We start from the raw sequence: 24313 nt of genomic DNA, 5'->3' as shown, positions 1-24313 counted from the left end.
TCAAACATTTATTGCAATGTAATCGTTTGCTGATTTCAGAATATATTTGCACAACTTCCCTTACTATACAGCTTTCTTTTTTCCACTTCCACAAAGTGAATTAAGGCTCAGTTCACAATATGTTTTCTAAAATTTGTGTGACATAATCCTATTACTATGAGTTATCCTTCAAAAGATTCCTTACTTTAGGGGTAGGCAACCCCTGGCACTGGTGCCGCAAGCAGCATGCAAACCCTCTTTTGCCGACACTTGACTCCCTCCCTATCAGCAGAGCAGCGCACAGAAGTGTTTATTAATTTTAGAAAACATTTATACTGTTACTACTTTTGTTACTCAGTGGCAAACTGTGTCCACCTCATTTAAAGTCCCAAGGGCGACTCTTTTTCTGTATATGTATATAGGGATGGAGGTGCATCACTGGTGACTGCAGACCCTTTATTTTTGTTTCGAAGCGTCAGTGAGACACACATGTATTTCAATTTCAGAATTCCCCACGCTGCACCTGCACTGAGGGGGAGGCACTGTGCCCACACACATTGTAAAAGATGGGAAACATTGGTTCTCTAACTTTGCTATAGCTGCGATCATCAGCTTTTGTGATGGGGAAGAAATTGGGTGACTAGCTTGGTTGCCCCTACCAATCTCAGAAATAATGCATTTCACTGTGATTGAGAAAACCACAATCAGGTGACAGTTTGTGGAATTACTGTTGAGTTTTAATGCAAGAGGTGAATCAGCAGGATTAGTATGTCAGGACAGGTAGATGTGTCTCATCTCTGCTTCCTTTCACCCCTCTGCATATCACGCATATCATAGATGAAAAGAGGGTACAGCGGTGGAGCAGATGAGCAGGAGGGTACAGCGGTGGGGTAAATGAGCAGGAGGGGTTCAGAGGTGGAACAGAAGAGCAGGAGGGTACAGTGATGGGACAGATGCAAAGGGGGTTCAGCAGTGGGATAGAAGAGCAGGGGGAAAGAGTGATGAGTCAAATTAGCAGGGGGGTTCAGTGTTGGGCCAGATGACCAGGGGAGTTCAGTGTTTGGGCAGAAAAGTAGGGGGTAGAGCAGTAGGGAAGTTGTGAAAGCATGTGTATTGATGGGGCAGATAAGCAGGGGGTTACAGTGGTGGGGCAGAAAATCAGGAGGAACAGTGGTGGGGCAGGAGAGCAGGAGGAACAGTGGTGGGGCAAGAGAGCAGGGGGAACAGTGGTGGGGCAGGAGAGCAGGGGGAACAGTGGTGGGGCAAGAGAGCAGGGGGAACAGAGGTGGGGCAGGAGAGCAGGGGGAACAGAGGTGGGGCATGGGAGCAGAGGGGTGCAGAGGTGACACAGATGTGCAGGAGGTACATTGGTGGGGCAGATGAGAAAGCGGGTTGCAGTGGTGTGGCAGATGAGCAGATGGGTTTAGTGTTAGGACAGATGAGAAGGTGATTCAGTAGTGAGACAGAAAAGCATGGGGATACGGCGGTGAAGCAGATGTGCAGGGAGGTACAGTGGTGGGGCAGATGAGAAAAGGCGTACATTAATGGGGCAGATGAGCAGAGGGTTACAGTGGTGGGACAGAAGAGCGATGGGGGACCAGTGTTGTGGCAGATGTGTAGGAGGTACAGTGGTGGAAGGGATGACAAGCGGTGGGACACAAAAGCAGGGGTGTACAGTGATGGGGCAGATGAGCAGGCGGTTAAAGTGGTGGGACAGATGAACAGGTGGGGATTCAGTGTTGGGCAGAGAAGAAAGGAGGTACATTGGTGGGAGAGATGAGCAGGAGGTTACAGCTGGGGTAGAGGAGCAGGGGGTATAATGGTGGGGCAGATGTGCAGAAGAGAAAGGAGGTACATCGGTGGAACACATGAGCCGGGGGTTACAGTGGTGGGGCAGAAGAGCACGGGCAACAGAGGTGGGACAGATGTGCAGGAGGTACATTCGTGGGGCAGATGAGAAAAGGGGTTACAGTGGTGGGACAGATGAGCAGATAAGTTCAGTGTTAGGACAGATGATAAGATGGTTCAGTGATGGAGCAGATGTGCATGAAGGTACAGTGGTGAAGCAGATGAGAAAGGGGGGACATTGGTGGGGCAGATGAGCAGGGCGTTACCGGGGTGGGACAGAAGAGCAGGGTGGTACAGTGGTTGGGCAGATGAGCAGGAGGGTACAGTGGTGGTGCAGGTGTGCAGGCTAGTACAGTGGTGAGGTAGATGTACAGTGGCGGAGCACATGTGCAGGGGATTACAGTGGTGGGCAGATGAGCAGGGGGGGGGCAGTGATCTGAGGTGTGAAGGTGCATGAATTGGGGCTGATCTGAGGTGTGAAGGTGCATGATGTTAATTTCTCAGCATCTTTATAAAAAATCCTTTTTGTGATTAAGAGTGTGAATTTGAATTTTTTTTTTGTTATAAAATTAGCTCGCTTAATTTCTTAGATTTTTTTTTTTTTGGCACACTGGGCTCAAAAGGTTGCCTATCCCTGCTTCACTTCAATAATATTGTGCCATAGATGCAACATATTTAAATTACTGTTGCCACAGAGCTCACATTGAAGTGTTATGCCGCGTACACACGATCATTAATCGGCATGAAAAAAACTAAGTTTTTAAAAACGTCATTTAAAATGATCGTGCGTGGGCTTCACATCGTTTTTCGGCTTCTGAAAAACGTAAAAAAAAAATTGAACATGCTGCATTTTTTAACGTCGTTTTAAAAAATTTAGTTTTTCGGGTTGTAAAAAATGGTCGTGTGTGGGCTAAAACAACGTTTTAAACCCGCGCATGCTCAGAAGCAAGTTATGAGATGGGAGCGCTCGTTCCGGTAAAAATACCGTTCATAATGGAGTAAGCACATTCAGCACGCTGTAACAGACAGAAAAGCGCGAATCGTCTTTTACTAACACGGAAAAGCTAAAGCATCCCAAAGGCGAATAGAACTTCCCCTTTAGAGTGCCGTCGTACGTGTTGTACGTCACCGCGCTTTTTTCATCATTTTTTAAAAACGATGGTGTGTGGGCAATGTCGTTTTTAATGATGAAGTTGGAAAAACTTCGTTTTTTGGACATGCTGAAAAACAACGTTTTTTTTTCGTGACGAAAAATGATCGTGTGTACGCGGCATTAGACATTGGGCCAGATTCACATAGATTAGCAGATCTTTAGATCCGCGTAACCTATGTGATTTAAGATCCGCCGCCGCAATTTTTTAAAGCAAATTCACAAAGCACTTACCTCAAAACTTGCGGCGGCGTATCTTAAATCCCCCGGCGGAATTCAAATTCCGCGGCTAGGGGGAGTGTAGCATTTAAATCAGGCGCGTCCCCGCGCCAATTTAACTGCGCATGCGCCGTCCGCGAATTTTCCTGGCGTGCATTGCTCCCAATGACGTCGCTAGGACGTCATTGGTTTCGGCTTGAGCGTAACTTGCGTCCAGCGCTTTTGTGAATCGGCGTACGCAAACGACGTAAAATTTCAAAATTCGACGCGGGAACGACGGCCATACTTAACATTGGCTGCGCCTCATAGAAGCAGGGGTAACTATACGCCGGAAAAAGCCGAACGCAAACGACGTAAAAAAAAAGCGCCGGGCGGTCGTTCGTTTCGGAATCGGCGTATCTCCTCATTTGCATAACCGTCGCGTAAATAAACCGAAACGCCACCTAGCGGCCGGCCTGGAATTGCAGCCTAAGATCCGACGGTGTAACACAGTTACACCTGTCGGATCTTAGGCATATCTATGCGTAACTGATTCTAGGAGATACACCGTCGTATCTCTATGTGAATCTGGCCCATAGTGTAGCTGTCTATAGTTGATTGACAATTTGAATGCATACATCACAACAATCAAGGAATACAATGTACATTCAAAGTTTCTATCCAGTGGTTTCTTATGTATGTGTTCAGGTGCTATGCAGGTCCTGGAATCTCTGAGAACACTGCTATGAATTACATTATGGGTTTACTTCTAAGCACAGGAGAAGACCTAATTCTCTGCTTTTCCCTGTCCCACCCTTTGTATCGTTTCTTCCTTCTGCTTTCAGTCCCTCTCACTGTCGGGAGGCACTTGTCTGTTCTGATGAAGTAAAACTTGTGCATTTTGCCACAAGAAAATATATATCAAGTGGAAATCCTATTCTTTGCTATGTGGCTACCTCTGCATATATATTTTTTCAGAAATCCTTTTCCATTTTTTTCATTTTTTTTTTTTAAAGCATATGTTTAGTTACATATAAGGAATTTCACTTGTTTTAATAATTTCAATTTTAATTTTAATTTTGTTCACTTAATCATGCACGTAATGGCACTTTATTAATTATTGATGGGTAATATTGTACATTCACTGTTTAACCACTTGCTTACTGGGCACATATACCCCCCTCCTGCCCAGATGAAATTTCAGCTTACAGCACTGCGTCGCTTTAACTGACAATTACGCGGTCGTGCAACGTAGCTCCCAATCAAAATTGGCGTCCTTTTTTCCCCACAAGTAGAGCTTTTTTTTGGTGGGATTTGATCACCTCTGCGGTTTTTATTTTTTGCGCTATAAACAAACATAGAGCGAAAATTTTGAAACAAAACCCAATATTTTTTACTTGTTGCTATAATAAATAGCCCGATTTAAAAAAAAAAAAATCTCAGTCTAGGGCGATATGTATTCTTCTACATATTTTTTGGTAAAAAAAAAAAAATCGCAATAAGCGACTGGTTTGCGCAAAAGTTATAGTGCCTACAAAATAGCGGACAGAATTATTATTTTTTTTTTTTACTAGTAATGGCGGCGATCTGCGATTTTTATTGGGACTGCGACATTATGGCGGACATATCGGACACTTTTGACACATTTTTGGCACCATTCACATTTATACTGTGATCAGTGCTATAAATATGCACTAATTACTGTATAAATGTGACTGGCAGGGAAGGGGTTAACACTAGGGGGTGAGGAACGAGTTAAATGTGTACCCTGCATAGTGTTTCTAACTGTGGGGGAAGTGGACTGACTGGGGGAGGTGACCGATCTGTGTCCCTATGTACAAGGGACACAGATCGGTCTCCTCTCTCCCTGACAGGACGTGGATCCGTGTGTTTACACACACAGATCCACGTCCTTTGCTGTGTAACCGCCGATCGCGGGTGCCTGGCGGACATCGCGGCCGCCAGGCACGCGCATCAGGATATCCAGTGGCTGGAGGTGGGAGGCCATATACAGACGGCCTCCCGGCAATTGGCATCCACTCTGCGGCCGTATAAAGTTGTATGGCGGTCAGGAAGTGGTTAAAGAGTAGTGGTAAAACACAATTATAATGCTGTTCATAATTAAATGGGTGTTGATTTCATAGTATATTTATTCTTTAAAGTGGTAGTAAACCACAAAAAATTGGGCCCCTGCAGGATAGTGTCATATCAGGCCTCGTACACACAACCGAGAAACTCGACGGGCGAAACACATCGTTTTGCTCGTCGAGTTCCTTGTGAAGCAGTTGAGGAACTCGACAAGCCAATTTTCTCCATTCCCGTCAAGGAAATAGAGAACATGCTTTCTTTTTGGCTCGTCGAGTTTTTGACAGTTTCCTCAACGAAAATGTACACACGACCGGTTTCCTCGGCAAAAAAATATCTCCCAGCAAGTTTCTTGCTGGTTTTTGCCGAGAAACTCGGTCGTGTGTACGAGGCCTCAGACTTACCTTAAAATGAATGCCTCCAGCTCTGCGCTGTAACCGCTGACAGGACTTGAATCTTCTCCTGGTCTTCCTTCCAGGTTTGCGGGCTGTTTGAATGGTCCAGTCGCTATGATGCATGCAGGAGTCGCGGCTGTGGTGCAGCTCTCTAAATGGTCGGCCAGCTGTCTTTTGAGGGCACAGTGCGCATGCTCCAGTGGGGTCACCTGCTGCAAGTAAAGTAAATATCTCCTAAATGGTGCAGGTTTAGGAGATATTTACTGTACCTACAGGTAAGCCTTATTATTATAGGACTTACTACTGAACTTCACTACCGCTTTAAGTGTTTGACTAGGAGGCTATTCCTGACAAGCTACAATATTCACACAGTGCCAGGCTCTTGGAACTGAAAAAAAAAAAAACATATTGGATTAGTTAGTGAGCTACATAGCACTAATTAAACCTTTTGTGAAAGTGTATGTATAGCCTTAATTTTTTATTTTTATTTTTTGATAGAGGAAGGCTATAAGCCCTTGTCACTATATTTTTTTTCTGTCTCTGTCCCATTGAAGAGATTTCATTGCACTTCCTGTTCCTATATAAAGGAACAGCTGACCAACTGCGTCAAAGTAATTCCCTCAATGGCCAGTCCCTACGCTGCTCTGCAAAATACAGTGAATACAGTACCAATATGGGGCAGATAAACACAAGTTGTAGGAGAGCTACAAGGTTCAGGTCTTGCCACCGGCCTGCAAGAAATATATGCCTGTGCTCAAATCCCAATAGGCGTCTTCATGTACAGTATGTGATCCATCAGGTGCTAAAGAGGTTTGGCCATGTGTTAACACCAAAAATTCTGGACAAACCCTCTGGACAATGCTGTATATGCTGTCTAGCAAACTTTGCAAAGAACAGGGATTTTTAGTTCACGTGTATTGTAATACATGTTTAAGCTGGTCAACTGCATCAAAGTAATCCCTCTCTCACCAGTCCCTACTTTGCTCTCTACTGTTCTGTGGAAAACTCAACAATTTTGTGTTTCCTATCACTTTTTGTCTTGGCGACCAAGACTAACTAAGAGGGTAAATCTCATTAGGAGCGGCACAGCAGGGAGACCGAAAACAAGTTTGACAGAGGTTCTAACCCCTCCTATTCTTTCCAAAATAAATTTGCACATGGACACAAAATCCTGTGAAATAAACTCTTTAGGTATTCAAACACGTAATAATTACAATAAATTGGTCGCACACTGGAACTCCAAATATATCTTGATGTCATCTTTATTGTCAAAAGGGTCAGACAGCTACAGGCAATGGTAGATGCGTTTCACAATCGATAGCTTGCTTGTTCACATGGGCTCGTTTGGCTGGGCTTCTCCTATGTATCACAGGAGTATAATTCGTTATGCACTCCTGTGGCCCATTTTCAGCAGAGTGCAGAGTATCAGTCCAGTATCAGTCCAGGCACCGTGACATCCCAAAAAGAAAGTCTGGATCCACCTGGTGCCTGGACTGACACCCGTCTCAGCCTCTCAGTGAGCCGCTGAGAGTCTCAGCCGGCTGCCTCCTCCAGAGCTCATCGCTCCAATGAGCGAGGAGGGAGATGAGCAGAGAGCTGTGACTGACAGTCTACATCTCTCTTCTCACAGAGCTCTGAAAACCGAGTGATCAATCAGTGTTCGATCGCTCGGTTTTCAGTATAGAGTCACAGGGGGACAGATGCAGCAGGCCCATGCTGCATCCACCAAGGTAAGTATACCCTAAACGGTTTCGCAGTGTTTGATGAGCGCCAGGGGGCGTTAAAACTGCTTACAAAGTACAGGCAGCATGAAATGCAGGAAAATCTATCATCCACAGAAAAGTAATGCCCTATACACACGATCGGTTCATCCGATGAAAACAGTCTGATAGATTTTTCCATCAGTTATTCGATGATGCTGACTTTCATCAGTCGTGCCTACACACCATCAGTTAAAAAAACGATCGTGTCAGAACGCGGTGACGTAAAACACAACGACGTGCTGAGAAAAATGAAGTTCAATGCTTCCAAGCATGCGTCGACTTGATTCTGAGCATGCGTGGATTTTTAAACGATGGACGTGCCCACAGACGATCGTTTTTTTCTATTGGTTTTTTAACCATCAGATAATTTTAACCTCCCTGGCAGTATGATTCTGTCTGGAATTACGTACCAAAAGCGGTACAATTATTTTGCAAGGAAATTTGGCGTTTTATACTGTAGGCCTGTAATTTTTAGAAATAACTCACTTAAATCTGACCAAGCAAGAGTCTTGTAGGCATCCCGGGTATGATTTTTTTTTTAAAACAAAATTATAAATTATAATATAATAAATAATTATAAATAATTATAACAAATAATAATATAATTATAATAAAAATTATTCAATAATGTAATCAACTCAAAATCACTGAAATTTGCTCAGTTGCAGATTTGTCGCTGTCATTATTTTTTTTTTTTTTGACAAATTTCGCCACAAATCGCTATCGCACATTTCTGCAAGTGATTATAATTTATTATCGCTGTTTTCTAGCTGATCTAAAACCATTTTTGACATAAAGGGACACTTTTGGACAATCTACAGTTTTTAGGCAGAAAGAACATTTTTTATTATATAAAAGAACATGTAGGATACTGGGCAGACCACTAGGGACAAGGGGGGTGTGTATTTTTTACATACAGTACTGTAATCTATAAGATTACAGTATACTGTATGTAAAGTGTTTGTTTACTTTTTTGAATTTGGCACCGATCTCCGCTCCCGTGCGTCGTAACGTCGCAGGGAACGGAGATCGGCAGCACACGGGGACACGAGCGAGGAGGACCCACTCGCTCACACAGCGGGGATGCATCGTAGGATCCAGGGACAAGGTAAGTAACTTGCCTGTGGATCCACCGAGAAGGTAAGCCGCGCCGCTGATCACTCTGCACGTCCACCCCGAGCGTGACTCGGGGATACCGATCCTAACATTGGAAACCTACCCCGAGTCACGCTCGGGTTTACCGCCAAGGGGGTTAAAACAAGTACCTAGTTTTTTTACCGATGGATAAAAAACTGATGGGGTCCACACGCGATCGGTTTGTCTGATGAAAACGGTCCGTTTTAATCAGACGAACCGATCGTGTGTACGCGGCATAAGCCCTGCTGCAGAATACAGGAACTGTGGCTGGTACAGGTCATATGACTGCTTCTTTGAAGCATAGAAAGGTGCTTAAACTAAATTAATTTTAAACTTCTGCAAAATGTCTTAAATTTGTTCAAATTGCATAGCGCTGCCATTGACTAAAGTGACTAAAGTTCAGCTTGAATGTTTAATGCTCACATTTTCATTACAGCTAGTGATTGGCAATTTAGGCTTCTTTTCACATGTTAACATAATCTTGTTTTAGCTGTTTGCTTGTAGAGTTGTGTTTTTAATTGTTGTTTGTAGAGTTCAATTGCTTAGGCCCATGTTTGCAGACAACTGAATGAATCACAGCAGTGATTGGCCCCCCACAGTCCTGTGTAAGAGGAGTAGATCATTAGATATATATATAGTAAAACATTAGATTAAAAGCGTAATATCTATGAAAAGGCAATTAATTGATCGTTGACCCCCAGACAATAATGTACAGTAATTTGCTCTTAAAACTCGTGTTTTATAAATACTTAGTAGTATTTACTTTTGTTTTTTTCCATACTTTCTCTAAATGAAGTACATATCTACGTAAGCCGTGCTCTTTGCGGTAAACAGCATAGGCATGAAGTATAGAATTTTTTTCCAAAATAGAGTTTACAAAATTTCAGTCAGCCTTCTATGAAATGATATACACAGAGAGTATAATAAGCAGGGGATGCAAATTATTACAGGAAGTATCATCTTCCTGTTTAGATACAGCTAGGTGTGAAATATATTCATGCTCAACGTTTCACAACATAAGTCATATGTCTGAAGCCAGTTTCTCCTTTGAGTCACTAACATTTGAAGAGTTGATCAAATTTGTTGGAAACTACATGGGATGGACAATTTAAATTTTTTTTTTTTTCTTTGATCTGCTGCTTTACATTGTAGAGCAGAAGATCAGAATATTGTCTTATTGACCCCAGAGCTCTCCATAAAGAGGACCTATCACTGCTTGTTTCGATCACAAGGGATGTTTACATTCCTTGTGATAGGAATAAAAGTGATCAAAAACATGTTTAATAAAGGTACAGTGTAAAAAATAATAATAATAATAATAATAATATTTTAATTGAATTATTTTAAACTTTTGGAAGTTAGGGTTCCCCTTTTTGATAGGTCAGTTGAGGTCAGATGCCTGGAATTTTCTAGAATTCATGTGGGGCTTTATAAAAAGGGTCAGAGCCAGTCACCTGAGGAGGATCAACCAGCAGAACTTCCCACCCCCTCCCCGTGGCCTTATTATGTGGTTGCGTCCCTCTTGTTACGTTATAGGAGGGGACAGTTGTGTGGCTGAGCTGTCTTCTTAACCGCTTCCTTACTGGCCCCTTAAACCCCCCTCCTGGCCAGACCAATTCTCAGCTTTCAGCGCTGATGCACTTTGAATGACAATTGCAAGGCCATACAACGCTGTACCCAAATGAAATTATTATAATTTTTTTCACACAAATACAGCTTTGTTTTGGTGGTATTTAACCACTTCCCGACGGCCGTACGCCGTAATTTGACGTCCGCCCCTTTCCGCGTTCCCCGCGCGCGCTCCCGAGTGCGCAGCGGGGAACTTCTGTGCTGGCCGTGTCCCTTGGACACAGCCAATCACAGATCGCCGTGAACAGCCAATCGGAGTGGCCGTTTGCTAGGCGATCTGTGTGGCTAATGAGAGATGATCTCATATGTTTACATATGAGATCATTTCTCATTGACGGCTCTCATAGACAGCGGTGCTGTCAGGGAGAGAGGAGACCGATCTGTGTCTCTTGTACATAGAGACACAGATCGGTCACCTCCCTCAGTCACCCCCCTTCCCCCACAGTTAGAACACTATATAGGGAATACATTTAACCCATTCCTTACCCCATAGTGTTAACCCCTTCCCTGCCAGTCACATTTATACAGTAATTAGTGCATATTTATAGCACTGATTGCAGTATAAATGTGAATGGTGCCAAAAATGTGTCAAAAGTGTCCGATGTGTCCGCCATAATGTCGCAGTCACAATAAAAATCGCAGATCGCCGCCATTACTAGTACGCCATTACAGGGGGTGCGCAGGCCACTCAAGAACGTGAGGACGTCCATGGACGCCCTCCCGGCAATTTAGGTTCGCGATGCAGCGGTCTTTCGGCTATAGCGTGGATCTGAAGTAGTTAAAGGTTGGTGTATGAAGTTATTGAATGCTGGGTTAATTATATATTGTCAATTGATATTAAGTTAATGTGTATGTAAACCAATAATAAAAGTAGCGGACAAATTTTATGCAATAAATATGTTGAATGAAGGATTTGGTTGTTTGTGTTTTTCTTTATGTTCAGGCATTTGCTGCCTATGATCCCATAAGTCAGCCCTACATGGGCCTTTTTTATATCTGATAAGATTTATACTATAGACTCTTAGGCCTCTTATACACAACCGTCAAGAAACTTGGTGGCAGAGCTTTTTTGCCAAGGAAAACAGTTGTGTGTATGTTTTTCATGGAGAAACCTGTCGAGGAACTCGATGAGAAAAAAAGAGAACAAGTTTCGTGTGTATGCTTAGAAACCCGCGCATGCTCGGAATAAAATGAGACGGGAGCGCACCTTCGGTAAAAGTAGCGTTTGTAATGGAGATAGCACATTCGTGACGCTGTAACAGACTGAAAAGTGCAAATAGTCTCTTACCAAACTTTTACTTAACACGCAGTAACATGAGATTAGCAAAAGCAGCCCCAAGGGTTGTGCCAGTGGAATCGAACTTCCCCTGCCGTCGTACATGTTGAACGTCACCGCGTTTGAGAACGACGAGATTTGGTCTTGACAGTGTGTACGCAAAGAAAGCTTGTCAAGATTCTCGACAAGCCTAACAAGGAACTCGTCGAGGAAAACAATGTTTCATTTACAACGAGTTGCTCGGTCGTGTGTACGAGGCCTCATTGTCACTCTCTTTGTTGTGAGAGGCTGCTGTTGGGTGAAAAGGCTCACTGCTGTCAGAATGCTAAAAAGCTACATGTGCGGCCTGTTTGCTTTGGAAATTTGGGGGAACCTGGGTAACTAGGTAAGTTTAGTGGCTCAGATGAGCAGATGTTTTGATTTATGCTATGGACTTTTCCTTCTGCATTGTACTATATTTGTTTGCTGCATTGCTGAATAAAAGTGTGGGATAAACCTGCCAAAATTTGGAGATCCAGACTAATTTTCCAGCTCCAGACAGAATTTTGCTGAACTCAAAAGTATCCATGTTTTGGAAACCTTATTTAATGGAAACACTAGTAAAGACATTTTTTTCTTTCAAAATAGGACACTGGAAGCCATACTGTATAACTATATATATATATATATATATATATATATATATATATATATATATATATTGTATATATATATATATATATATATATATATATATATATATATGTGATAAAACTATATACACTATGCTTTTATTGAAAAATAGGGTCTTTGTTCTGCCCTTTCATTAGGACTGAGGGGTTACTAAAAACCATACAAGGGGGACCCCCGATCCCGGCCCCCCTATGTGAATCAGTATGGGGTACATTGTACCCCTACCTATTCACCCAAGAAATAGAAGTGTAGTCTTACAAAAAACGATTTTTGACAAGTCCTTTATTAATTGACGAATGCCTACTGTCATAGCTCCAATGACTCTTCTTCCTCCGCAAATCTCCTTCTTCTGATGTCTTTTTTCCTCCAGTCTTCTGATGTCTTTTCCTCCGGTTTTCTCCTTCTTGTGATTTCTTCTCCCTCCACATGTCTTCTTCTTCTGCCACCACTGCCAACCTGCTCAAAATAAAGAAAATGTGACCCTGCTCCGATGATGGCTCCTGCTGTTATGCTAAGCTAAGCTGTCTTGCCTGACGTCGCCCGGAGACCCCACCCCCTTGTGATGTCCACCTTTTTTTTTGTTTTTTTTGTGACAGTAGAGATGGATTAGAACAGCTGTCAGTTTTTTATTGCTGTCTGTGCCCCTCTTAGGGGGATTCCCCCTCTCTGTTTGTCCTGTTTACCAAAGGAAAAGAAAATCGCAAATTTTGAGTTGTCCTTAGAAAAAAAATTAGAGAGAAAATCTCCATGGAATTCCCATTTGCAAGAATCTCACTTCCTGTTTGGACATGTTGGAAACATAAACTGACAGGGGTAATGATCCTCCCTAACTCTATCCAAAATTTAAAAAATAAATATGCTTCTACAATAAAGTAGTATTAAAGGTTTGGCTTAAATTCTTTTTTTAACCATGTCATACTTACCTGCTCTGTACAGTGGTTTTGCACAGAGCAGCGCCAATCCTTTTCCTCTCGGGTCTCCCGCCAACACTCTTGGCTCCTCCCCTTTAACCAGTGCCCCCAATAGCAAGCCGCTTGCTCTTCATTGAATCACTGGCTGTAAATGACAGCAGTGGGAGCCAATGCCTTCTGCTGCTGTCTCAGCCATTGAGGAGAGGGAGTCTGTGGACAGTCGAGGCTCGCATGCACATCGCTGGATCAAGAGGGAGCTCAGGTGAGTATTGGGGGGGGGCTGTTGGGGGAGTAGCACACAGAAGCTTTACCTTCAAGCATATACCTTCCTTATCTTCATGCACTTTAAGCATCACTGGTTTAGGCCATAGTCTATGGAAAAAGGCTACAAGCTACTTTTTTATATTAGACCTTTGATTTCTTGCTAAAACAACTTAAAGCAAACAACTAAATACACAGTAAAAAAATAGTAGCTGGTTTACCTGTTTGTAATTCTGTCCACCAAGTCCTGAAATGTAAACAGCCCTGCCATGTGAGAAAACAAAAGCCAGGTTGGTGAGAAGACCATTTTCTACCGATGTCATGCCACACAGGTAGATCACCTCCTGCCCCAGATTGTGATTGCAATAGCACACTAATGAGTGCATCCTTCTGGTCTCTACTCCTGTCAGCACGTTTCTTGTATAGGCCCCTTTCAGAAGAGCATTCCAATTGGACAGTCCATTCATTTCTTTGGATGGGTGGGTGTAAACTGACTTATGTCTGTTGACACCCACCTACACCCGGGTACAATCAGGCCCTCTAAGAAAAATAAAAAGGGAGAGGACTCCATTCTCTTCCATTTAGACAGAGCAGAACTGAGGTAGCTTGGTGTATAACGCCCATAGAGCAAGGCGGGCTATGCCCATGTCTGCTCTGCAGATACTGATTGGACATGGATGTGTCATTCGATTGCTTTGCTTCGATCCGCAAGGGATCAGCTAAGGGGCCTCAGTCTGTTTAGCTCCTTGGGCTACCGGTCTTTTTCCCAGTCTGCTAGGTTCTGCCATATTGGGAAGTTAATTTCAAGTCAAATATATGTACTTGTAGTTGCATTTAAAATATGTTACATTATTGTAATTTATCTGTACCTCTAATTCAGGTATTAGTCCAACACAGGTTGCTATGTTAATTTTTTTTTTTACATTTAGTAAACTATTCTAAGTGTTAATACTTGTTATGCATACCTAATGTAAGCAACTTCATTCAAATATCTTAGACACCTTTATGCTATATAGATAGGCTGATACTGAGCACTCCTATGAGGCTAATAAAGCCTAACAAAACTTGATATTAAAGTCATTTCTTTGGGGGGTTAAAAATAACAAGCATGTTATACTTAAACACACTGTGTAATGGTTTTGCAGCCCAGACTCTCCTCTTCTCAGGTCCTTCGCAGGCGCTTCTGGCATCTCCCTCCTGCTTAGTGCCCCCACAGCAAACAGCTTGCTGTGGGGGCACCTGAGCCATGCCGCTGCTCTGTGTGCCCATTCAGACACGGCGCAGAGGATTGGACCTGCCCTGTTCTCTCCTCATTGGCACACTGACTTTGATTGACAGCAGCGGGAGCCAATGGCACCTGCTGTTTGTCTCAGCCAATCAGAAGGGAGAGTCCCGGACAGCCGAGTCTCTTGTGCAATATCACTGGATTTAGATGGGGCTCAGGTAATTAATAGGGGGCTGAGGGGGGCTGCTGCACACAGAAGGTTTTTTCTGCTGCCTTTAGAACCACTCTAATTTAGCTTGTTTGATAACAACTTATTTATGCATATCTTTTTCTGTCATATTCAATCCTTGGAGAAGCAGATGTCTCTCCAGTTTAATGGTGGTGAGTCAGATACATCTGCCTATTCTTTTCTAAGAGGGCTCCGGGACCCACACTAACTTCCTCCTAATCCCAGCTGAGGGGTGGATATGGTGCATGAATAGTTTAGTGTTCACTTTATGCTATGCAAAAATATGTGATGAGTATGGTCTAGTTGCCTAGATGTTTTACAGTGTTTCACAAGCTTGTAGTGGTTGTTGTCACCCTTTAAAAGAAACTCTTCACAATCCACTAGTTACTCCATTGGTTCATTGCTGCTAGCTATCTTTTTAAAAAAATAAAAAAAACAGAAAACTGCTCCATTTTCATCATAAAAATGATGGGCTCAGTTTCCAAAGCTTGGTCTCATCATAGACCACGAAAAGAATGCATGGTGGTGCCCTGTTCAGTAAACATGGATTTCTCAGTCATTATTGTAAGAAATACAGAAAGCCGTCATTGCAAATAAATAAATGCTTGTCTTTGACAATTCTTAAGATTTTTTTTTTTCAGTATTTTTTTTTTTTTTTGGTAGATATCTTTGATGCCTTGTATGAATTGCCATACATTTGAACTTAACAAATTTTAGGTTATTTTGTATATAACTGCTAATTTTCACACCTCTTACCAAACTTCTATTCACTTTTGCTTCTCCCAAATTTCTTTGCTTTTTTTGCTGCTTTCTAATGCCTTGTGGCAAATATGGCAAAGTGCACAATAACCAATCATAATCAATTTCCAGCACGCTGAGGTAGATGCCTAAATTGTACAATATAGGGAAAAAATGTTTTCTTTTAATTGAGACACACAGCAGCATGTGCAAATTGACATTTTGGTGGTACAATCTTCCATCCTCAGAAGTTAAGTACTAAAATATATTAAAGGGGTTGTAAAGGTAAAAAAAATTTCCCCTAAATAGCTTCCTCTACCTTAGTGCAGTCCTCCTTCACTTACCTCATCCTCCGATTTTGCTTTTAAATGTCCTTATTTCTTCTGAGAAATGCTCACTTCCTGTTCTTCTGTCTGTAACTACACACAGTAATGCGAGGCTTTCTCCCTGGTGTGGAGAAAGCCTCTTGAGGCGGGAGGGGGCGAGCAGGCAAGTCGGGACACTCTCTACTTTGCAGATAGAGAAAGAAGATGTGGGTTAGTGGGCGTCCTGACACTCCTGCTCGCCCCCTCCCCCCTCAAGAGGCTTTTTCCACACCAGGGAGAAAGCCTTGCATTACTGTGTGGAGTTACAGACAGAAGAACAGGAAGTGAGGATTTCTCAGAAGAAATAAGGACATTTAAAAGCAAAATCGAAGGATGAGGTAAGTAAAGGAGGACTGCACTAAGGTAAAGGAAGCTATTTAGGGAATTTTTTTTTACCTTTACAACCCCTTTAATATATAGGGCAAACAGGGTGATTACAAGATATTACAAGATATTGTGAAACAATTGGTAAAGAGCCTGAGCATGTCCCTATCTGTAGCGCTTGAAAGCACCTTTGCTGCACAAATCCCAGTATCCCAGAACCCTATTAGCTATTATTTTTAATAAGTACTGTATTATTTTATGGTGATGTTCAGTAGGATCTTTGTCGAAGGGCTTTGGGCATGTGTTGATGGGTAGGTAAATGCATGGCAAAGGGCATGCCACTTGCATTTGATATCAATTTCATAGATTCCTGAGATCATTCACATTTGATGCAAGCCCCTTTCTTCACTACCACTGAAGTAACCCCCACCTTCAACCGTCCCCCTTTTCCTAAGACAGCGGCCTAGGGGAAGTTGTATACAACATGTCTTTTTGTGTTCCCTGAGAAGTACTGCGGCCGGATGTGACCTTTTCAAGTGAATTGGTGGTGCAGGTTTTTCAGGGCTAAAACTTGCAGTGGGGAAGCAACATATCACCTCCCAGCTCCCTGTCAACCACCCCTTCTAAAGCCATCCACCACCCTTGCCACCCAGCTTTTCAGAGAAGCATCAAGGGGTGCCGCCGATGTAAACAAGCCCTGACAGACACAAGCAAGCCATTCAAACAACTGGTAGTACTGTATATCATGTTTTTATGCTTTCATGCTAACTAAATTGTACATTTTTTAATATGTATCCTCTAATTTCTGAATTGTAATTAACAGTTTCTTGACAGACTTCATCGTCCTGTGGATATTATGGGTTGTTGTGCAATATACAGCTTTTTGACCACTAATGATTGATTTTTACAGCTTTGGTAAAAAATGTAAATGGCCTATTTTTAATATAATCTCCAAACGCTAAGAACTAATTAAAGGTGATGGCACTCTGGTGTGCCTGTACCTGCAGGTAGTTCATTAGCTATCAGTGAGATAAAATGACCTCCAAATTATTGGTGTCAGTGGTATAAAATAATCCCCATAATTTCAGTGTCAGTAGGATAAAAAAAAGTCCCATATATTCTGCGGCAGTGGGATAAACTAAGCCCCATATCATCAACATCAGTGGGATAAACTAAGCCCAAAATCACTGATATTTTGTGAACAATGTTCCACAAACCACAACCCCCAGAGCCACATCTCAGGCAGGCATCAGTGAAAGCCAGTGGCACTTTTCTGGCTTCATGGGGGATTGGGAACTATTTTACTGTGACAATACCACAGATACCCTCCTTTATGCAACCACCAAAGTGCTTGCGGACCTTTGTCAAATTCCACTCAGTCTGTAAGTCAGACTCCCCACCTCTGTCCCCATGAAGGTTTTTGACCTTAGTGAATTCTCTGCATTGAGGTAACAAATCCTTCCAATACCTGTTCAGCCCCCCCCCCCCCTTTATCCCTCTATCTCCTAAATCCTCTCTCAATCAAGGCCTTTGGTCAGCTATAGTGCCACTGCCCTCTCTTTCTGGTCTTACACGAGACTCTAAGAGCAGCGGGAGCCAATGACACCTCCTGCTGTCAGTCACATCCTGTGAGGCATGGGTGCCCCCATAGCACACATGCCACGGCTTGCTATGAGGGCACCTGCGAAAAGAAGGAGACAGTGCCATTGGGGAAACCCAGAAGATGAGATAAGGTGCTGCTCTGTGCAATATTGTTTCACAGAGTAGGTAAGCATAACCTCTTTTCCATTTTAGTAAAATAAAAATAGAGCCTTTAGTATCACTGTAAGCTCCAGTTAAAAAATAATACTAGCTTCCTGGAAGATTGGATGGGTCAGGCAGCTGAATTTTTTTTAATTAGATAATGTTGCTTTTCAGTATTCAGCCTCAGAGCAGCAACACATGTTGTAGGAGGAGGAAGCGTGGATGTAAAGAGTGGCCTGAATACCATAGGGTCACTCCTCCTCCCTTTATCGTAGTCTTCTCCTTAACTACTGGTAGCTTGCGATTCACAGTCGGCACAGCCCTGTGGCTTGGATCATGCAGGACAGCCTGTCCTACAGCATTTAGGACACTGGTCAACTATGGTATTGTTGCTGCCACACCCAGCCCACTTTAGAGGGCAGGTGCATGGTCACCATACATGGAGCTCCTTGGAGATGCAACTACAATTGATGACCCTACTGCAGCTCAAAGGTTGGCTGCAAATTAATAGAATCTCCACTGTGCCCCCTTAGGCCCCAAGTGCGGCGCACATATAGCCACTGGTTACAGCCCTATTGATGCCTAAACTCCTGCTGCCACCATGCTATACTCTAAGTCAGGAGTATTGAATTAAAATTCACAGAGGTCCGGTCAGTAAAAAAAAATTCCAGCATAGGTCTGAATATCATATTTGTATCCATTGCGCATTTTCGCATGTGCCAAACCGTGTGCACCCAAGGCACATGAACAGATCTGAACCCATTCTTACCTCAGCATTCTCGGTCCCCAATGCACATCACAGTCCCCTCCCCCTTAACATCAAGATCCACTCTTGATGAGTGTCCTCAGATCCCCCTTTACATCATTCACCTCCACCCCTTTCACAGTAGTGTTCTCACACTTCCTTGACATCAACCCCCTGACAGCACTGTCCTCTGCCCCTATTTACATTATCCCCCCACATTACTGTCCTCAGTCCCCCCCCCATTACAGTCCTCAGCCACCCCACATTACAGCCCTCATTGCTCCCCACATCACAGTCCACTTTAAAGTTATCAATGGTTGATTAACTTAGTTATTTCTGGGATAGCTGAGAGAGGCACCCATTCGAACCATGGTCAGGCCCGGCGTATCTTGGGCAAATAGACAACACCTCCAAGCAACCCAAGTGCTCCTCAGATTAGTTTATCTGTAAACTATTGATACTTGTTCATCAACAAAACAATTTATTAAAAGTATGGATTAATAGATTCCCAACATTATTAATGTTGAGAGAAAAAGTATAACAAGTAGGAAGGGAGGAATGGGTCTTGAAGGGGGGTTGGAGGGAAGGAAGGGGGGGTCTCCAGAGGGGAATTATGTTTCGATATACCTAAAATCATATAGCAGTATTGTCTGGGAAGGTGGTAAATTTCTTCAGGGTAAAAGAAGTGAGCAGTCTAGGTCTGGTGGAAGATGGTGTGTTATCAATGGAAGCCATAGCGTTTCAAATTTGTAAAATTTAACAAGTATGATTGCCTCCATTTTGTCATGAAACATTGCTTGTGCAACACGTTGTTTTACCGATACTACACAAAGTGTGGTTGATTTCCAGGCTTTTGCGATGGATTGCTTTGCTGTCGTTGTGACGACAGCAAATGAATTGGCATTGGGTTGTGTTATGTGGTAAATTTTTTAAAGGAGCCACCGTTGGATCAGGTTGCAAGGTGGTGTTGAACAGAGAATGTTGAATACTTTTAACCAAAAGGTCTGAGCTATGGGGCAAGTCCACCAAATGTGAAGTCAAGAACACATTTTCATGGAGGGTGGCAGTGTTGGTTCCCATAATATAAAAATGTAGGATCATGCAACTTTATTGAGAAATAAGTAAGAATGTTGTCTGCTTAATACCCTTTTGACTGAGGAATAAGGGGGGTTTCTTTGGTTTTAGGAACTGTGTAGACGTCTGAGATATGGTCAGCACTTGCATGCAAAAGTTTTGCATGTTGGTACAAAAATGTGGCTACTTCTTTCCACTGACTCATATCTCCAACATGTTTTAGGTCTTGTGAGATTACAAGACTTAAGCAGGACTGTGGTCTATTCCACCTCTATAAATGGAAAAGAAAATCCCCTGGTAGCTGTTGATCATGAGAACGATTTATGTTAAACCCACTCTTTATTCCTGTTTACCATGGTTCTTGATTCCCAGATCATGTCTTTTAGTCCTTCAGGTGTGCTAGGTGAAATACCATTGTTATAAAAAAAGTAAGGCATAGTTTGGGGGAGATTTACTAAAACTGGAGTATGCAATGTTTAAGCTTAATTGAACAAGCTGAAGATATCATTTCAATGTCTATGTACTATGAACAGCTGCACCAGATTCTGAGTGCTCCAGTTTTAGTAAATCTCCCCCTTGGTGTGGCCCTAGGACACAAGCCCTCTCTGACATAGTATTTCTTGTAATTCTGGATTCACTACCTAGTGGGACACTGACCAGTAACAATCCTGCAGAAAGTGAAGGTTGAAAAGTATGATCTCCCAAACATTTATTTTCTCCATAGCAGCTGAAATGAGCAGCCCCAGAGTCTGCACCTTCCACAACCCATTCATTGAGGGGGCAGCTCCCATACTTCTTTTCCTTGCATGTAACATGTTTTTATACATTTCTATAGATAATCTAGACAAAGTATATTTGCATACATATAACGCATCTAAAGGAGACAAATACAGAAAAATAGAGATAGGTATGCAAATTCTTGCATTACTCTATAATTTTGCATTACAGTAGAATGTATGAGCCCAGATTCATAACTTTACTTCATAATTACTGAACATTTTAGAAAGTTTGCTTAACATTTTTTTGAGTCTGATTTGGGAACTAGCACAACGCCATCTTACCTTTTTAGCTACCAGATGTGCCTTTAAGACTCTAGAGATTAACACCACTTATATCTTCAACCCAAGTCAAAACTTTGCTTTTTTTCTGGCCAGCTACCCCATAGCCATTATTTCCCTGGTGTTTCCCATTTATTGCAACTCAGTCCTCAGAACATTATGTGTTGCAACACTGGGGCAAGTGTTTCCTATTATTTGTTCCAAAGCTGTGGAGCCATCTGTTAAGTTAAACAGGAAGTCAGTTTGTGTCTCTCTCCCGGGCTTGCTTTGCTATTTTGGGAGATTCACTTCTCCCTAGTAGAAGGGGGCCAGTATGGTCTTACTTAGGGACTCTACATACGTTTAAGACCAGAGCTTCTGTTTTACCCATCTGCCACTGTTTGAGGTGTATTCATTATTAATGGAGCCAGCAACGGCTCCTACTCAGATATGCAGCCTTGCTTGGGCAAATGAGACATTCTTCAGCAAATTGCTTTCGTTTCTGATTGCTGATTGTACGCGTGTCACCAAACTGACTCAAGGTTCATCGATGCATGCTCAGTAAATTAAAAGGAACATAAGTATGGATCAGCCGAGAGAATGAATTCTGTGCCTACAATGACCCAAGGCCATTTAATTTTCTGCTTAATTTTGTTGCAGTCAGTTTGCATTTTGGGTTATTATGCAGTAGAAAATTAACAATAAATAACAAATTTGGTCCTCCTGTGCTACTAATGATATTTCTTTATACATCTTTGTAATTCTGTTTTTCTGTATGAAAGGCTCAAGGTCTGTTCCTGTCTGATACCTAGGCAGGTACAGACAGAAAAGAATAAGGAGGATATTTTAATAATTGTTCTTATTAGTTTTTAGTTCTTTTAAATACGTATTAACAGTCTTTAAATTCTAATTTACAGATAATCAGAGAAACATGGAAACAGATGAGGTGCAGGATATGACCCAGATGTCAGGTGAGGTCACCACAGAATCTATTCTAATAAGCAATTTAGTATTATATAGAGTATGAAAAAAAAAAGCTACAAAATATTATGCCTTGTAAAAACAAAAAAAGGCAGATTAAAGTGAGCAAAGTATATGTAAGAAAACTAATTGTACATGGTTTTCCTTCACTATAGATATGAAAAAATAGCATGGTACACGTGAACCTTCCTTACACAAATGTAAAGGGTTTGCCTGAGAAAATTAGAAGGATTTAAAAAAAAAAATGTAGTTATATTAAAGGTAGTTAAAAAAAAAAAATGTCATACAATGGTTTTGCACAAAGCAGCCCAATCCTCTTCTTCTCAGGTCTCAAGCCAGTGCTCTGGGCTCCTCCCCCCCTGATGAGTGCCCCCATAGCAACCTGCTTGCTATGGGGGCACTTATGCGTGCTCGCTCCCGAGCCCCGCTCTGTTTGTGCATAGCACAATGTAAATATTTGCCAGCACACCAGGGATCCTCAATTACACCAAAATGGTTTTGAAGAAAGATCACATCACAACCAGTGTAGTGCAACATTTTGGAGCCACACAGGACCTCTTTGTCAGGCATGAGATGAGCCACATTCCAGGAACGTCTGCAATGGGAATATGGACTGTTACCTGTGTGTCCATAGGACTGGCTGTGATTGACAGCAGCGGTAGCCAATGGATGAAGGGGGCTGCTTCATACTGAAAGTTTTTACCTTCATGCACAGAATGCATGAAGGTAAAAAACATTTGGCCTTTAGAACCACTTTATAATATTCACCAAAAGTGATGAGCTAACAGTTATTTATTATTTATTTTTTTCTAGAAAGCAAGTTTTTAAAAATTAGAGCCAATTTCTTCTAAACAAATCTTAGGAATAATCTTGCAGTTCAAAATCTCTTTATTATAAATATCAGTAGTTGAATTCAGTCTCTGTTCTATCTCAAAGTGGTATTAGACCCAAAACCAAAAGACATTAGTCATTAGATGTGGTGGCTGCATGTTTTCTTTGGCTTTTCTCTCTGTTTAATGATCTGGTCAGTAACATACTTTCTGTATTAGTAAGACACAACTCAGGAGGAATGAGAACAGGAGGTACAGTAGGCATCGGCATTGTCTGTGGAGAGGGTAGTGTTTAATGTATTAGCAGATTTAGGTACACTAAACAAATTGAAGCCAAACTCCAGCTCACACTTTGTAATCATGTTTTTCCTTTTGGGATAAAGGTTTTGCATGGATAAATAAAAGCTGCCAGTGTAAAGTGGTTTGTCTCATACATGTAAACTAATAAATTCTGCTGGAGAACTTGAGCTTGTGAAAAACAACAGACTTGCTGGCTGGATCCCCAGATGAAAATAGACTAAAGAAAGCTAATGCAGCAATCACATATCAGAAGTGGTATGCTAGACTATAATAAATGTTTGCTTTTGGGTTTAATAATGGTTTAAGCTTCCCATTTGGGCCCATGTGCATTTAAGAGGCTAGCTTCACTCAAAAATGATAATCCATCAGGAGGCACCTTCATTTTAATGGTTATATGAAGTTCTTTTGGTGAATGGTCAGCAGAGTGGAGAGACGGGCATAGTTGCTCTGTGTCAGATGCTGGAGAGAGACTCAAAACCTGTCAAATGTAAATAATAGAGACAAGCCCAGGAGATATCATGCACCTCTTTTGACTTAACTCATATTGTGCCTTCACTTTTTATAAAGTGGCTGAACTTCTAGAATTCAGCTTTATGGCATTTCCTGACAGGCTGAATTACCCCCTGATATACAGTATATGCCAGGGCTCGACAAATCCCGGTCGCCAGGTCGTCATGGCGACTAGAAATAGGGTCCTGGCGACTTGGCTTGGAAGGGGGGGCGCCATCTGGTGGTGAGCCATTGGTATTACAAGTTATTACCACCAGATGTGTAAGCTGGCACCATCTGGTGGTGGCCGTTGGTATTACAAGTTAAGCATTACAAGTTAAACAGCAATTCTAATGTAATTTTTCACTATTTTTCACTATTTTCACTGCCATCTTCTTCCCTCTAATTAGAACCCCCAAACATTATATATATTTTTTATCCTAACACCCTAGAGAATAAAATGGCGATTGCTGCAATACTTTCTGTCACGCCGTATTTGCGCAGCGGTCTTACAAGTGCACTTTTTTGGGAAAAAATTACACTTTTTTTAATTACAAAATAAGACAACAGTAAAGTTATCCCCATTTTTTTTAATATTATAAAAGATAATGTTACGCCGAGTAAATTGATACCCAACATGTCACGCTTCAAAATTACGTCCTCTTGTGGAATGGCGACAAACTTTTACTCTTTAAAATCTCCATAGGCGACGTTTAAAAAATTCTACAGATTGCATGTTTTGAGTTACAGAGGAGATCTAGGGCTAGAATTATTGCTCTCGCTCTACCAATCGCGGCGATACCTCACATGTGTGGTTTGAACACCGTTTACATATGCGGGCGCTGCTCACGTATGTGTTCAATTCTGCGCGCAAGCTTGTCGGCTCCTAACTTTTTTAGCTGGCTCCTAGATTCCAAGCAAATTTGTCA

General features: G+C 42.2%; 1 protein-coding gene across 4 annotated transcripts in view; it reads left to right on the top strand.

Moving 5' to 3' along the window:
• Positions 1-24313, top strand: part of IKZF1 (IKAROS family zinc finger 1) — a 164437-nt gene that overhangs the window by 13837 nt on the left and 126287 nt on the right. For all 4 annotated transcript variants that reach the window (XM_040353316.1, XM_040353317.1, XM_040353315.1 and 1 more), the window contains exon 2: positions 21702-21755. In XM_040353316.1, the coding sequence (XP_040209250.1) occupies positions 21702-21755 (54 nt within the window). The remainder of the gene's footprint in view (positions 1-21701; positions 21756-24313) is intronic.

The sequence above is a fragment of the Rana temporaria genome, chromosome 5, assembly GCF_905171775.1.
Source record: "Rana temporaria chromosome 5, aRanTem1.1, whole genome shotgun sequence".
In the NCBI taxonomy this organism is placed as follows: domain Eukaryota; kingdom Metazoa; phylum Chordata; class Amphibia; order Anura; family Ranidae; genus Rana; species Rana temporaria.
Note: the sequence above shows the minus strand (reverse complement) of the source record. Positions and strands in the feature narration are given on the sequence as shown.